Source organism: Molothrus ater, chromosome 5 (assembly GCF_012460135.2).
Source record: "Molothrus ater isolate BHLD 08-10-18 breed brown headed cowbird chromosome 5, BPBGC_Mater_1.1, whole genome shotgun sequence".
Classification (NCBI taxonomy): Eukaryota; Metazoa; Chordata; class Aves; order Passeriformes; family Icteridae; genus Molothrus; species Molothrus ater.
In genome coordinates, this window is record NC_050482.2 from 24,526,642 (window position 1) to 24,542,499 (window position 15,858).

General features: G+C 41.0%; 1 protein-coding gene across 2 annotated transcripts in view; it reads right to left on the reverse strand.

The window, feature by feature from the left end:
• The window catches only part of ST7 (suppression of tumorigenicity 7), a 136,267-nt gene that overhangs the window by 45,849 nt on the left and 74,560 nt on the right, over positions 1–15,858 (reverse strand). For both annotated transcript variants that reach the window (XM_036400915.2, XM_036400916.1), the window contains exons 2-5: positions 13,909–13,991; positions 4,628–4,787; positions 815–869; positions 114–229 (exon numbers count right to left, since the gene is read on the reverse strand). In XM_036400915.2, coding sequence (XP_036256808.1) covers positions 114–229; positions 815–869; positions 4,628–4,787; positions 13,909–13,991 — 414 coding nt within the window. The remainder of the gene's footprint in view (positions 1–113; positions 230–814; positions 870–4,627; positions 4,788–13,908; positions 13,992–15,858) is intronic.

Sequence of the window (15,858 nt, forward strand, 5' to 3'; positions counted from 1 at the left end):
TTTTGCCTTTTCTTATCTACATGAAAGAGCTGATGTCTCACTGCATTTTTCTTGCATCAGTTTAAATCAGCCATGAATATATTATTAATCCAATTGTTCACAAGGTCTCTTACTAGCATCTGCAGGCCGTAAATGATCTGTGTCACAAGTAAAGAACGTCTGATGGTCCTGTGCTGAAAGATTCATATCGTAGTAAGTCAAAGGTTCTCTTCCTGTTACCCATGTATACCTGCAAACATGCCAACAAGGAGACATTCTGGTTAATGAGGTCACACTTGGCAAAACAAATCCAGAAAAGAATCCCAGACCTCTGAGATAGGCAAAGCCAAGTAAGTTCACCTGGCCAATCTGCTAACCAATGTACACTGCACTGTACTGGGATGGAGCAACGGCAGCTGAGCCTAAGCTAATGAGGATGTTGAAAAGTACACACTGGAACTTGGTAACACATATAGTCAAACATTAGGACTCAATGAAACCTATATGGAATTCATTAGGCTTTTTGCTATAATGGATTTGAACAGAAATGCTGTATTAGCACCAGGCACAACACACTTAGGTTACTCCATCTTTTTTTATAAGGTTGCCAAAAATTGGAGAAATAGCAAATATTAGAGAAATAAGAAAGTGCATCAGCATGAATTTAAATTCCTTTTAATTCAGGAACATTTTATGAATTAGAGAAAAACCTAATATAAGTGCATTTATCTATAGTTGATTTTTTTTTCATCTCTTAAGTTAGATTAATGGAAAAGTACAGTTAAGCTGCTTAAGGCAGCACTATGCCTGAAAACTGTAATTTTGTAGCACCTACCGATTATATTCAGCTCCTCTGAACAGATTTAAGGGATTTCGCCAGACTTTGCATTCTGTAAGAAGCAGACACACACATAATTAATCTTTCCCAAATTACAATGGTACTTGAGGCTTATAAAAAACATCAGTTACCATAAAATGAGCCTTATCAAATGGCTTTTTTTATAGGTGCAAATGCAAAAACCCATCAAGAGCACCAAGATGAAGGTAGTCAGACTGCTCTTCCTTTCTTAAATAATAATTTAATTATAAATTAGTGTCAACAAATGCAATCATTCCAGATAAATAACCAATAACAAAGCCCCAAATGCCACATGAAAAGATAATACTGATTAGTTCCAGGACTCACATTTACCATAATGCAGAACTGAAGAGGGATCACACTGAGTTATTGCACTGAAAAAACAGCAATTAACCCAGTCCCTATGGACTTGTTATTTCTCCAGAAAAACATCACTGTCCAGTTAATGCTGTAAATCACTGTGAGTCTCAGCTACAGTTGCCAAATTTAATTCCTCCTTAGTTTGTGAAGTAAAAATCCATGGAAACATCTGCTGATCTTACTTAAGATAGAAGCAGATGCTGAAATTGATTGGCAGAGAAAAGTTCATTGCATTCCAAAGGTTTCAGAATATTAGAAACATTTTATAAATTTCCCTTGTGGGACAAATCGTGAATTTTTCACACTACAAGAAGTAAGAGATATGGAAATCAACAACACAATTTAAAGCAAAAATTGAAAAAATATAATCAAGCTGTACAGCCTCTGAAACAGTGATGTCTTGAATCTGGTTTACCTTTAATTTAACACCAGATTTATTCTCTTACCTTTCAACAAAGACAATTCACTCCAGTGAAGGTGAGACCAGAATAAACCCCACTATTTGCACAAGGACTCACTGAGAGGCAGGATGTCACTCCACCTCAGGTCTGCTACTGGATGACCCTTCACATGGGGCTCTGCAGAAACTCACCAGCAGCACTGGCCCTCCAGCATTTCACTAGGTGCTTTCTACTAAAAATGATAACCAGTACATTTCTCCCTATGAATTTTTCTGACATAATTTCTGAAGAGATCAAACCAACAGTTTTCTGGTAGAATATTGAATCAGAAGGGTATCCTTATGGTAACAATATGTCTGTTCCCTTTATGCCTGTTCTGTTAGGAGAAGAAGTACTGAACACCAAGTCAAGTCCTCCTCTCTTCTCAAGGACACAGCTCCTACATCTGAGTATGGGGCTACAGAGGCACGGACAGTAAGCTTTTTGCATAAATTATTCACAATAACAGAAGGACACCCTCAGCAACACAGAAACTACTCAAGTGGAATAGGAGGTGGGCCCTCAGTTTGCTGCCTACCCAGCAAGTGCATGGAGCAGACACAGGAACAGGCAGACCGTAGGGAACAGTGTATTTGAAGTACCCATTTCAGCAGGCAGCTAATATTAGAAAGTTCCACTGGTTTACTCAGCACAAGTGCTCGAGTGACATTCTGCTGTGCTCTGCTGTGCAGCCAGAGAGTATGGCTGTTTGACAAGCCTCAACCCCACAGTTTTTATATAATATGACTTTCAAACCATTATAAATATTAAATCAACACCAGACTTCTCAGTTCAGGTGTCTTGACCTGGTCTGTTTGCAACCAATGAGATTGGGTAACAACTATCTGATTGCAATGACACTTTTGTTCATCTTATTTGAATTCAAGTGGTCACGCTTCATCCAAAGTATGAAGTATTTTGGCACTTAGCAGGAAAAGCTTAAACTGAGTAACAAGAAGGGGAAGTAAAGAAGGCCTTTTATTGCCACCTGAAGGCACAAATAACAGGCTATCCACACAGACACGCTGTCCAGAGACACTTGAGAGTCCCAGCTCAGTGTCAGTGGACTGAAAGCAAAGACATCTTGACTATTTCTTTGTATCAGAAAATTCAAGATGTTCGTGTGAACCTCATTAGTTAAAATACTGTGCCTTTGTTTTAAAATGACAGGAGTTATTTTGAGCTGCTGAAGTGTGACTGAGCCCACTGATGAGTGCACACAGGTGGTTCCAAGCCATCCCGTGCTTTCTGCCAGTTCACCCAAATCTAATATCCTGGACGGTGCACTGCTGCTATTCACAGCCTCTCTTCAGATGAGAATGACAACAGCTGAATTTGCTGTGCTACATGAAGGCTTCCTTAAGTAGACTTGCTCAGTAAATAACAAGGTTTTGTGAAGCCACCTATATTATTTAACATGTAAGTTCAGAGCTAATTCATGCACACTGAGGAGTAGAGATAAAATTTGCCAGGTACAGACATAGGGAGCTCAACTGTGGAACAATGTTTTCTCCATAAGTGATTTTTTTCTTTTCATTCCCTTTTCTTCACTTGTAAATTCTGATATATTCTAAAAGCCTGCAGATGTAATAAATGTAATAAAATTCTGGTTGAATCTAGGGGCACATCCCTAAGATTATGGCCTGTAAGCCAAGCTAGGACAGAGACAGATAAGCTTCATTTTATAGATGAGGAGCACAAACCCAGATGCTCCTGCCCTGACATTAACAGTGAGTACCTCCCACTCAAGCCTGAAGCAATAGCATACCAGCATTTTCATCACTCATGGCTAATTTTTCAATCCCCAGGCAACTAAGTTCCTCAATTAGGGAGACAAGTTCCTCTGTGGCTCCTTCAGTCCACAAATTTCAGTGCTTGAGGGGTTGATTCATTTTAGGCAGGCTGGGACCATCGCCCAGGAACCTGACTCAAAGTGCCTCAGGCCTGAATGACTTAGGCTCAGAGCCTTCACTCCTCACACTGAAACTTGTAGGGCATGTGAATGCCTGGAAGCTTGCAAAACTCAGGCCACAGATGCCTGAAAGCATGCCTCCTAAACTGGGGGCCTTTTAAAAAACCCTGACTATGTTAGGACTTGTCCAAAGTCACAAAGTAAATCTGTAGCAGACTCAGGAACATAACAAGCCCTTAAGCTGTTAAAAGCCACCATGCTTCCACTTACTAAGGTGAAATCCAAATGTTGTTTACATACTACTTACAAAAAGTAAATTTTTATTTTTTATTTATAAAAAAGTGATGCAAAACCAGATGAACATTTCTAACTTCTTTGTCTGATTATTTTTTTAAACAACTTTGCTATTACTTTAAATGATTTACTAAAAATACAGCCTTTAGCCTTTAGAATAACAGAACCAGATAACTGGTTGAGTTGGAAGGGACCACAGTGGCTGACCTCATCCTACCTCCCTGCTCAAACAGCACCATCCCAGAGAACATGGATTCAGACGGTGCTAGAATATCTCCAGGGAAGGAGACTCCACAGCCTCTCTGGGCAACCTGTTCCAGTGCTTGGTCACCTGCACAGGAAAGAAGTTCTTCCCCATATTTAGGTGGAACCTCCTGTGCACCAGCATCTGCCCATTGCCTTTTGTGCTACAGATCGGCACCACCGAGCTCCATCCCTTTGACACCCTCTCTTCACACAGACATGGATGAGGTCCCCTCGCATTGTCTCTTCTCCAGGCTGAACAGGCCCAACTCCCTCAGCCTTTCCCGGTAAGACATGCTCCAGCCCCTTCATCATCTCTGCAGCCCCTCCGCTGGACAAAGGACACTGCAGAAAGGGGCACGGGCAATTTCGCAGGGTTTTCACAACACGGATAAAACACATGCATTAACCAGGCAGCCTGAACAACACAACATCCTTCCGTGACTTCGGAAGGATGCAATTAGCAGCTACCGATGAGGCAGCAGTGCCATTTCCCCGGGGGAGCAGGAGCCCGGGCCGGGCCGGGCCGGCGCCGCTCACCTGAGACGCTCTGGCGGTTCGAGTCCGCGTCCCCGCCCGCGGCGCTGGCGGCGCTGGGAGCGCTGTTGTCCACCCCGCCCAGCAGGGGGCGCAGGTGGCTCACCGAGACCTGCTCGATGAAGGAGGTGCCGTACTTGCGGAAGTACCACCACTCGAAGATCTGCAAGGCACACACACGCCGTCAGGGCCGCCGGCCTCCGCCCCGACTCCAGCCCCCTCCTCCGCCCGCCCCTCGCCCCGACTCCAGCCCGCTCCTCCGCCCCGACTCCAGCCCGCTCCTCCGCCCACTCCTCCCCTCAGCGCTGTGCCGCAGCCCGACAAGCGAGGACGCAGCCCCGGCCGCCCCATGGCCTCCTCCCTGCGGCCTCCTCCCTGCCCGAGCACACGGAGAAGTTAAATGTGACCCAAGTTTAGGTGGAAAATCTCAAATCATGTCAACGCATTTTTTTTCTCTTTTTTTTTTTAATTTTTTTTAACCCAAATAACCTCAAATTATTTCAGCTGTTAGGCCTCTTTCTTTAAATTTACGTCTACAATACAGCGCCCCCCGCAACCCCGCACTGGGCCCGATGGCAGCCACGCCGATAGGATGCTGCAGCCAGGGGTGAGCCTGCCTCGCCTTGCCTCAACTCCCTCTGCAGTCCAGGGAATGGGAGCAAAAGCAGGCTTGCTTGTTTCCCCAGTACATGCTTCCAAAGAGTTTAATTTAAAATGAGTTTAATTTCCAATTAGTTTAATTTAAAAAAGTTAAAAATGCCAAACAAACTCCAGGAAGCTGAATCCTATTCCTTTTAGGATTTTCCACCCCCTAGCTGAACTGTGTTTTATTTTGTTTGGCTGACTTGGGCTGACTCCAAATTAATTTTATTTTCAGGCATTTAATTGAGTTAGCAAATCAGAAAAATATTATTTACAGAACTCTTTGGAAAATAATTTCACAGCCTTGTAATTGAAATTCTACACATAAACATGTATCTGTGGTATTTTCACCGAAAATATATTACTCAGTAAGAAAACACATATTTCAGGAAACCACATAAACCTGAAAAAGAAGAACATTTTATATAAATATGGAAAAGGTTTAGACTGTAAAAATTGTATAGAAACACGTGCTTATAATGAATAGATAAGTTGCACTTGAATCATCACCCAAACATCTACATAGCACAGGAAACAAAAACAAATCTAAGGAGTTTTGAGAAATTTGGCAGGATTTTGCAATACCGATTGCACTAAAAATTGGGAACGAACAGTTTCTGCCCTTCCATTTTCCTCAGTATCTCCGTGTGTTACACCAGTCCTGAAAGCTTTGGTAAAATCTCTTCCTACTAGGCACAAACAACAATAAGGGAAAGGATTGTGTTCACATCTTTGTCACCATCAGTGTGCTGTTGGGCAGGCTTTGGTGGGTCAGTCAATAGACAGCAGGCTCTGGAAGGCCTCTTTGGGGTCTGCCTGCTCCAGAAAAGTTCAGGCCAGGTTTCACATACTTCCTTCTTCAATTTTTTTTTTTTATTTTAAAGTTCTCCTGACGTCTTTATATAGTTGAAATTACTTCTGTCTCCATGAGATTGGCTTGTCTGTAGACAAGACATACTTTTTACCCCACCTTTTTAAAGAAGTGGGAGATAAATTTTCTGACATAGAAGGAAAATGTTTCTCTCCAAAAGATGCTCCCAATACATTCTGCACTGAGGCTTCCCCTGGATTTAAAGGTGTTGTTAAAGCATCTAGAGGATTCATATGGAAGGACTCTATCTGCACAGGAGTGAAAGGGAATCAATGTGTGAATATGTGAACTCGTCTCAAGGGTGGCTACTTGAGATGAGTTCACACAAGATTGTGTGGCAGCTCTGGAGATCACTTCCCAAAATAATCTAATGGCATTTCTGGGAGACATCAACTAGAAAGAGTGAAGCAGTCTGATGGGAAGAAAACAGAAGGACTATGTGAACACATAGCATTTGAGAAGATAAACAGATGGTCACAGAGAAACCAGAGCATTAACATATTCAGGTCTTTGTGAACTCTTTCCCACCCAAGTCACCAAAAACCCACACAACCTGGACAGTTCCTCCTTACACAGAGTCTGAGGTGCATTTGTCACTGTTCTGGTTCCACTGGCATGTGCCTGCAGCAGCAGCCAGGTGGGAATGCCAAGTGTCAAGGACAGAATGCTGATGCAGTGTCACTGAACACTTGTTCCACACTGCTGATAGGCTTCTCCTGGCATGCATCACTGCCTCTAAATGCTGGAGATGGTGGCAGGGAACTGGCGCAGGTGTGTCAGCTTTGCTTTTAGCTGTTCTCATGCTCTTAGGCACACCACACTTTTTAAAGGGGTTAAAGTTTTTATCTTGTGATTTAAGAGAGCATCATAAGCATGTGGCTGACTGTAAGAGAAAGGCTACAGCATAAGACACAGTCATAGATCTGCTGTGAACATGTTTCTGTTCTGTCTTTGAAAACCTTGGAACAAAGCAAGGCACAAAAGCCACAGTTCTACCTGTCCAAAGCCTCAGAGGGAGAGTGTGCTAGGAATGAAGGATTATAGTCTTGCACTGAGGCAAGGGACACTCAGGAAGAATTTCACTATAGCCTAAGTCAGGGACTCAGGTACAACTGCCAGACTGGTTGTGCAAAACTCAGACCATATCTAACAAGCTTTGTACTTTCTCTAAGAGAGGAAATAAAAAAAGGTTTTGCAAAATGTGCTAATAAATTCCTGCTCATTAGTTTAGTCATGATCAGCTTTTAGATGAGGTCAGTAAACCCAGAGACGGAGTGAGCAGCACAAAAGCACACTTGAGCCCACTTGTCCTGCACAAATGTATACCAGCTGGGAAGCTGTCACACTGAATTTCAATGAAATTGTGGGGACAATCACAAAGAACGTACATATACATAAATGTAGTCTCTGCTATAGTTCAGCTGAGTGACAGAAACTTGCTCAAACATGTGACGCAGCTGTAAGTCTGCCTCCTTAGACTTACAAATACATTAATTATTTCTAAAAATGGCATTAAAGCTCATAAATTGTTTAAGGCAGCCTTGAAAAATATTTGCTATGTTGAGTGAATCCAATGCCAGGAAACATCAGCCAGATCTCAATCCATACCGTCTCTTAGAAATTAAAGCCATAAATCATCATCATCATCATCATCACAAGCCTTTGCTTGGAGTGATTTTTTCAGCATGTATGAAAAGTTAATATCTGTAATTTGGTACTTAAGTCAAAACAATAAATTATTTTTAGAGAATTTCTGCCTCTTAGCATCATCTGGTTTGAAACCTGATTTCTATAAATCAAATTTGACTTCTAACTGCATCATCTAGTTCGAAAGCCATGTGAAGTCAACATGTCAATCTTTTGACATTTCAGCAGATGAGAGATCATCTGATAGAATAAATTACTATAAAGATTAATTACTCACTGACAGAGACCTGAAGTAGAGAGGAAATTTATCAGAAAGGTAATTTCTGCACCACCTCTGAAAGAAAAAGCCACCTCATTTTGTCATATACATACAGTGAGATGGGAGCTCATCTTCAGAGCTCTCCCCTTCACAGCAGTGACAAACTTCTTGGGGGTCTTTCTAGCTGGTGCCTGTGTTTTCAAATTGAAACAGGGTCAAACATCTCCAAACTCTCAAGGGATTTTTGGGACCATAATGTTCCCAAGGGCCAAGTTAAAACCTTATTCTGAACTTTTCCAGCTTTGTGCATTTACTGCAATTTAGAATTTTTATTTTTTAATCTGGTATAGGTATTGTTTAATGTGAGAGTAGTTGATTTTGGAAACGTTGTCTTCTTAATGCACTTCTCTTCCCTTGTGCAATGAAAATGTTATAGTCATCCACTTTCTTATCTCTGCTCTCACATACAAACAATCCCAGATAATTTTATTTAGCTCTGTAGCAACAATCTATTCCACATCACTTGGCTATCAGATCTGATCTTCCTGCACAGTTTTTCAGAACAGATATTCCATTATATATGCATCAATTCACAAGGGATGGTTTTGGTGGTGGTTTTCACTGGACCAAGGAGCAATGTCTGTTCATGATTTGAATTATGCTTTTCTGCTTCTCACATCTGAGGCAGGCATCCTCTCTTAGAGCAAACACTCTATCATCCCCTCCTAGTGTACGTGTATGGAGTCTTCAAAGAAGCACTAAAGGATTTAATTTGCCAGCATCTTCCACAGCTCAGATTTCTCTTTCAGCCTTGTAATGAGACTTTCAGGTCTCAGATGGGTAGATTTGGAGTACTCTTTAACCAATCTAATGGATTTAAAGGAAATTTACTCTCTGAAGGAACAGCATAGTGCTGGCAAGACTCGGTTCCACGGTTAAGGCTATTTTATAAATAAAAGGGACCACAACACAGGCTTGGCTCAAATAATCCATGCTGTTTGTTTACTGGCACACTACCTGACCTGTGTCAACTCTCCCAGGCAATGACTGCAAATGTTCCAGGTGTATTACAGCCCAGGGGCTGTTTCCAGTAGACACTATGGAAAAGGTCATCCATGTTTTGGAAGCAAGAGTCTTTATCCATAAGAGTGTGACTATACAATGCTACTTGCCTTCCAACAAAGCAAGCTGCTGGTCTGTTTTATTCAGCTGTTAGGGGTAGCCAGTGACTCCTGATCCTCCAGTCCTGCCCATCTTAGATCTAGAAAACAGCATGCCTCTGGCCATGCTGAGTGTCCTTGATGACAGCCTTGAAGGATAAGCATCCCCTTTCCTTCTGAATTAAATACACCCACTCAGCATCCTCTTAGACTCTGCTCCTGGTTACTGAACCTCCATTTGTCTTATCTCAAAGAGTTAGCAGGAGAATATACATGCAGAGCTAATGGGCAGCGTATTCAAAATTAATAGCTATTTACTTCATCCACCCCTGGAAATACAGAAACTCAAAAGAAAATAACACAGTGCCTGGATTAAGTGTGTTACTTCTCTCAACACTGTGTAGACCACACCTAGTTGTGACAGCATTTTCTTGTTTGTGGACTGGGTTACAGCCTGCCTTCCAATAGACCCTTCCTCTCTCATCTGCTCTTTGGCAAGTGTTTCCAGTTTGTTAGGAACTCCCTACAATGATTCTGCCCTTCCTGACCTTGAGCCTTCTCTGAGCAGTGCAGAAACTTTGAATGGCTACCATGTATTGCTTTTCAGTTCTGGAAGACTGTCCCTGCACAACAGTTAGACTTTCCCAAAGCCTGTGGCAGCACCCAGAACTCAGCCACCTTTCTGGCTCTCTGCAGCAGAGTACACAAAGGTAGTGAAATAATTAGTATCTACAGAAAATAAGTCCTGTGTTACTCAGGTTCTCTCTCAGACTTCCTGTATTGGTACCATTGGCTACAAAAGGCTGTGACTCTGACAGCATGCTACGTACTTGGGTAGCAGCAAACAGCCTAGCTGCTCACTGCTAGGCAGTGTCTAGTCATGCTCTGCCTCTGCAGACTGGCTTTCTAATTCTTGCATCTGAAAGACCTGGTATTTGTTCATTGCAGAATGTTTTTCATTGTGTAGCAGAAGACACTTACTACTCTCCCAAGCCTGGCAATAGAATAATGAGGAATTCTTGTGGAGATTTAAGTCTGAAGTTCGCTTCTACCTGCGCTTTGTTAGAACTGAGACTCTATCAGTCTCTTTGCAAGTGCCTCACATGCTTGCTGAGCAGCTTTGGTGATAACTGTATGTTAAATATGTGGCTTTATTTAGAAATCGCAGTGGCATTTGCATAGTTCTGGTTCACAGCATTTACTGGATGTCAGGTGTGTTTTGTGACAGTTTTATTACCCTACCTGTGGAAAACCTCAGCCTCCCAGACACGAATACAATACAGCTCATTGTATTCTGTGAGACAGCACACTGTATTTTACTGGATTAAAAGTAACTGGTGGAACCTAGTTTCCAATACAGTATTTCTAATGCAACTGTGGACTAAATCTTCTTATTTTTGATACTTACAACAGTGCATGGATGAAGTGAATATATGCCAAATTGTTAATTTTTAACTATGTGCTGTAGTCAAGTAATTGTTAAGGAAAATGCTTGAGATTGAAAAGTATTTTCTGCACAGTTCTGACCTATAAGAAAAAAGGTCTGAAGTCCTTGCTTCAATTAAGTCACATTGCCTGCAGCGAGGCCAGAATTTTACCTAAAGAATTAAAACAAAGTATGAGACAAAATAAGAGAGGAGTGTAGTGTTTTGCAAAGGAGTAATGTAGTATTCAATTGCCTAAAGCTGAACTTTGTAGTCATTGTTTCATGACCCAAACATGAGTTAGGAAAAGCAATCACTTTCCCATCAGCTACCACACTTCTGAAATGATGGAATTTTCCATTGTTTCATAACCTGTGGTGCTGTGATTCCTCCTTCTGATTAGGAACTGGAGCCAACTGATAATAGAAAGAAATCTGCCAGTCCATATGGTGGAAAATTCCAAGCAATATTAGTATATCTAGCCTAAAAAGTACCCCAGTGATGTAGATTTGACAACAGAATGTTTATTTTACATAAGAACTTCACTTTATACCATTAACAGAACTGAGAATCCTTTAGAACTGATGATGCTGTATAGTCTGATGTGAGTGTGTGGCAGTGCGGGCAATTCACCATGTTACTGGTCATGGTAAACAGCATGTAAAACTGGGCCACTGGTAAACAGCAAGATTAAGAAATATTTAATCTGAAGCACACTTGGGCTAATGACAATCCAGCACTACCTCACTAGAACTTAACCAGCTATCTTTTCTGATGTGTGATCTGGTCAACTTGCAGTTTCTTCTTTCCATGACCACATCTGCTTTGTTCTTTTTTGCCATTATCATATCTACAGAAAACATGTTCCTCTCAGAACAGACAGTGGTCCCCACAATCTAAGGTTTGTGACTGTTACTTGTTTGGCCTATATACATTTTTCACATTTAGGAAGGTGCCATATGAACAGCAAACAACTGATGGCAGTAGTGAAGACACAAAAAAGAAACAAAAAAAAAGGTTTTCAGTCTGATTTCTGTGTCTACACACCTCCATCACCTCACTGGTTCTTCAACTTGTTCATAATGGACTTTCTCATGTAATACTAAGTGATTTCTTTTGATTAAGGCTCAATCTGATTTCTTTGTGGAAGGTTTCTATTGGTGTCCTTGTGCCCCTTCTCCGTAACATAGTCTTGAGTACTTCTTGCCACTTCCTCCTTGTACTTCCCATGAAAATACAGGACTTAAAAATTTCTTGCTCACAAGTTGCCTGCTGAGCTCATTCCTCAGAAATTGCCTTCTTGAGTACAGTATAAAATGTACCTACATTCACAATGATGAATTTAGTTCCACATAAATTAGTCACTCTTCTAAGTTTTTATTCCTGTTTGATTCTGTAATGCAATACAATAGGGCAGAAAATAACTGTCTTTGTCTTGCCACCTCCTCCTGCTGTCTTCGCCCTGTAGCAGCAAATATGGAACTGTGTCTGTGAAACCCATGTTATTTCTCTCAATCCTTCTCGTCTTGGTGGTGGCACCCAGCATTTTCTTGTTTCTGAGTGACAGTGCTGCATATAACATTATTTTCCTCCTGTGCATTTGAGTGAGTTCTGCTGAACTGCATCCAAGTCTTACAGGTCTGGCTCTTGCTCATATTCTGAAAGTTCTGTTGATCTCTCTGGAGCTCTGCTGAGTGCTTTGGGGCTCAATCCATACAAGACTGATGAATGCCCAAGGTGCAAACATTAGGTAATTGCCTTCCGCTATGAGGAAACTCAGAACAAGCCACAGCAGCAGTACACCTGCTGCTTTACCTGAAATCATCTAAATGATGAGAGTCCCACAGGCATTAAGCAGTCAAAGATGCCATTTGTTTATCTCCATCTACAGGCTACAGGCAATGTGGAAGTGAGAGGTGCAGATTTCCCAAACCAAACTGATAGTGTCCTTTTAGGATCCTAGCTGCTTTCAGGTTTCTCTGAGATTAGTAGATCTGAGGTGATGTGAACGAGCCTCTAGCCATGTTTCTCTCTCGCTCCTATTTCCACTTATCACTACAATAGCTGACACTTGGTCTCATTGGTCCCCCAGTTAAATGCCCAGTTTGGTGTGGTTAGGGTCTACAGCTTGTATCCAGGAGATTTTAAAAGTGTACAACTTGAACAAACAAGACTAAAACAAAGGCAACCATTCCCTGAGGAGGGCAAGTGGAGAGGGAGGGGCTGATCAGTTCTTCTGGCTATCTAGACACAGGTCACATGGGAATGGTTCAAAGCTGTGATGGGAGGATAAGACTGAACATTAGGAAGAATATCTTTACTGAGAAAGTGGTCAAACACAGAATTCCTTGAGAGGTGGTGGATGCCCCAAGCCTGTCATTGCTTAAGAGGCATTTGCAGAATGCCCTCAATACCATGTTTTTACTTTTGGTCACCCCTGAAGTCATCAGGCAGCTGGACTAGAGGATCATTCTGATATGTTCTGTGTTATGCTGTACTATTCATTTGTGTAAGCAGTAAGCCAACTCTCACCACTGAAGAAACAAAAAGAGACCACATACACATATGTACACCCTGTTCCTATATTTTTAATCTCCATTTGTTTCTATGAAGATATTAATAAAATTCAGAGAAAATGCTCTGCTTTGGACTCCTGCATTGTGATTGTATTATGTGATTGTATTATCTCCTGTATTATGATTCACTCCGCTGCATCAATTTGCATAAAGAAGCCCTCAAGAATTACATATGGGAGGAGGGTTTTTAAATGGTTTAAAAATACAGACATTTAAGCAAATAGGCAGCTATGTACTGGGAAAGATTCTAGAAGTGAAGATCCGAAATAATTATTCCTTGGAATTCTGGCACCAGAACTGGTGTTTCTCTAGTAAGTCCTGCTGTATCTTTCAGAAAGGACCATGCTACGCTGAGATAGTTGGTACCTTTCCTCCTCTTCCTTTTATTGGCCTTTTTCATTTCAGTAGTACTTGTCAAGGAAAGCACTTAATTTGCAAACACTCGTTAAGAATTACTGTAGGGTTAGTGAGTCACACTGTTCTTCAAGACTTTTTTTATCTTCAAAGATACAGCACTGAAACACTTTTTTTTCGTTTTCATTCCCACAGAAAGAGACATACAAATAAAGACAAATTTTATGTGCTGCAGAACTGTAAATTTACAGAAGCAAAAAAGATACCTGTTAATCTGCATGAAGCCTGAAATACAATTCTGGATATCAAAAAATCAAATTCTGAAGTGATATTAATAGATGTAGTACTTACCAAAATAAGTCCTGAGATTAATGAGGATGTTCCAGTCAGGGCAACATAGAACTTGGGGGTTAATGTGTTCAAGAACATACTCACTGCAAAAGAAAAGAGAGGAAACCATGAGTACAAGAGCTGGACATGCCCTCCATGTGTCACTTTGTCCTCCCACCTGCAGGTAAATTATTACCTTAGCTTTGATAAAAAAGACCATTAAAATAATAGTTAATATCCTGTTCTATCTGCCTTACATGTGATAAAGCAGAGCATTAGACTGCCACATGCGCAATTTTGTTCTCACAACGAAGTCGGTCACAAGGTATTGGAAAACAATTGCACACATGTCTGGGGCTTTCCTATTTCAGTCAGTGCTCCACTGACATAGAGTTTAGGATTCCCCATGATATATGGAAAACATTTTATAATAGGCTTTGCTAATTCAATGCAGTTAGAAATCTTGGAAGTCTATCTCAATGTCCTGCATTCGAAATTGTCTCAACATCCTGGAGATCTTGATGAAGATATTTTTTAAGCTTTTTACTTCTCAGTACCTTGGTTCCTCACTTACAAAGTAGAAAATAATGGCATTTTCCTAATTTGTTCTACTGCTCCAAAGTTGGTGAACTACTCGGTATGACAACAGTGAATAAGTGATTAGGAAAAGACCTAACTAGCTTTTTTAGTAATAGGTGAAAATGATAGTTGTCCAAATTATCTGAAATCTAGGGCAGAAGTGAAGTCAGATGAGCAATTCCATCTGTATGGGTTTCTGGAAATCCAAAGAGCTTTTCTACTCATACCCCATCTTGAAAGTTGCTGAGAAAATTACCAAGTAGTTAGGCTCATCCCTCACAGAAAATGCCTAAGGCTGGCCTTAAGAGAATAAAATATTCTAGGTTTTTGATGACTCTACAGAAGCTACTAGAGAGAACTGGAGTTCTACTAAATTCTAGATGTTTAAAGAAAACACAACTTTCCATCACTTCCATCTTCTACAAATGAAAACATTCCTTATTAAACCCATAAAGGGTTAGAATGCCTCCTGTAAACAACCCTACTGGTCTCATCCTTAACCAGTGCCAAAAGAATTTCTCATATATAATTTATGTATATACACACATATATATATATTTGTATATGTACATGCATCCAGGACTGGGGAGGGAACTGACAATGGTTTAGCAGGTAAATTTAGAAGGCTTGTAGCAGAGTACTAGTCATTAAAAAACATTGATAAAAGACCTAGATATGTAGGTGTGAGGCCCTCAGTTCATTCTGTTCTCTTTAGAAATAACACTAGCAGAAATTAAATAATATGAAGCCAAAAAATGAAGAGGAGACAACAAAAGCAGAATACAAACCATCAAATATATGATTCAATTTCCATGACCAGTAAAAAAAACCCGTTTTCCAGAAATGCATCACTAAAAGAGATCAAAGCCCTGCAATTCAGCTGCTTTGTTTGAGTTTTGGCTCCTTATTTTCTGTGTTGTTTATTTTTCTGAAGAAGCTGTGAAGTGTTAAAATGGAACTGTCCTTTCCTAGTCCACTGGAGCGACATTAAAGCACCCAGCTGATATAGTAAAGAATAAATCTGGTGGGTTTTAACGCCATTGTACATTGTCTTTCCCAAATGCACTGGATGCCAGATTCTCAGCTAGTGTAAATCAGCATCACATCCTCTAAACTGCTGTGTGCAACACAGCTACACTGTTTTAATCCTCTCTCCTCTCCTCTCCTCTCCTCTCCCCTCTCCTTTCAGTTCCTGTCGAATAAAAGCAGACTTTGAAATAGTAGTCCCTGCTTTCTTCAGCCACAGCACCTACTAAGAGTAGGAAGAAGAATGGAGAGACTGAAATAGGTTTGGCTTCACCAACTACCCCTAGTCTTTTAGAAGAAACATTCCTCATGTTGGAATGCAAATGTAAGCCAGATACATACTCAAACTATGTCACTGAGGAAATT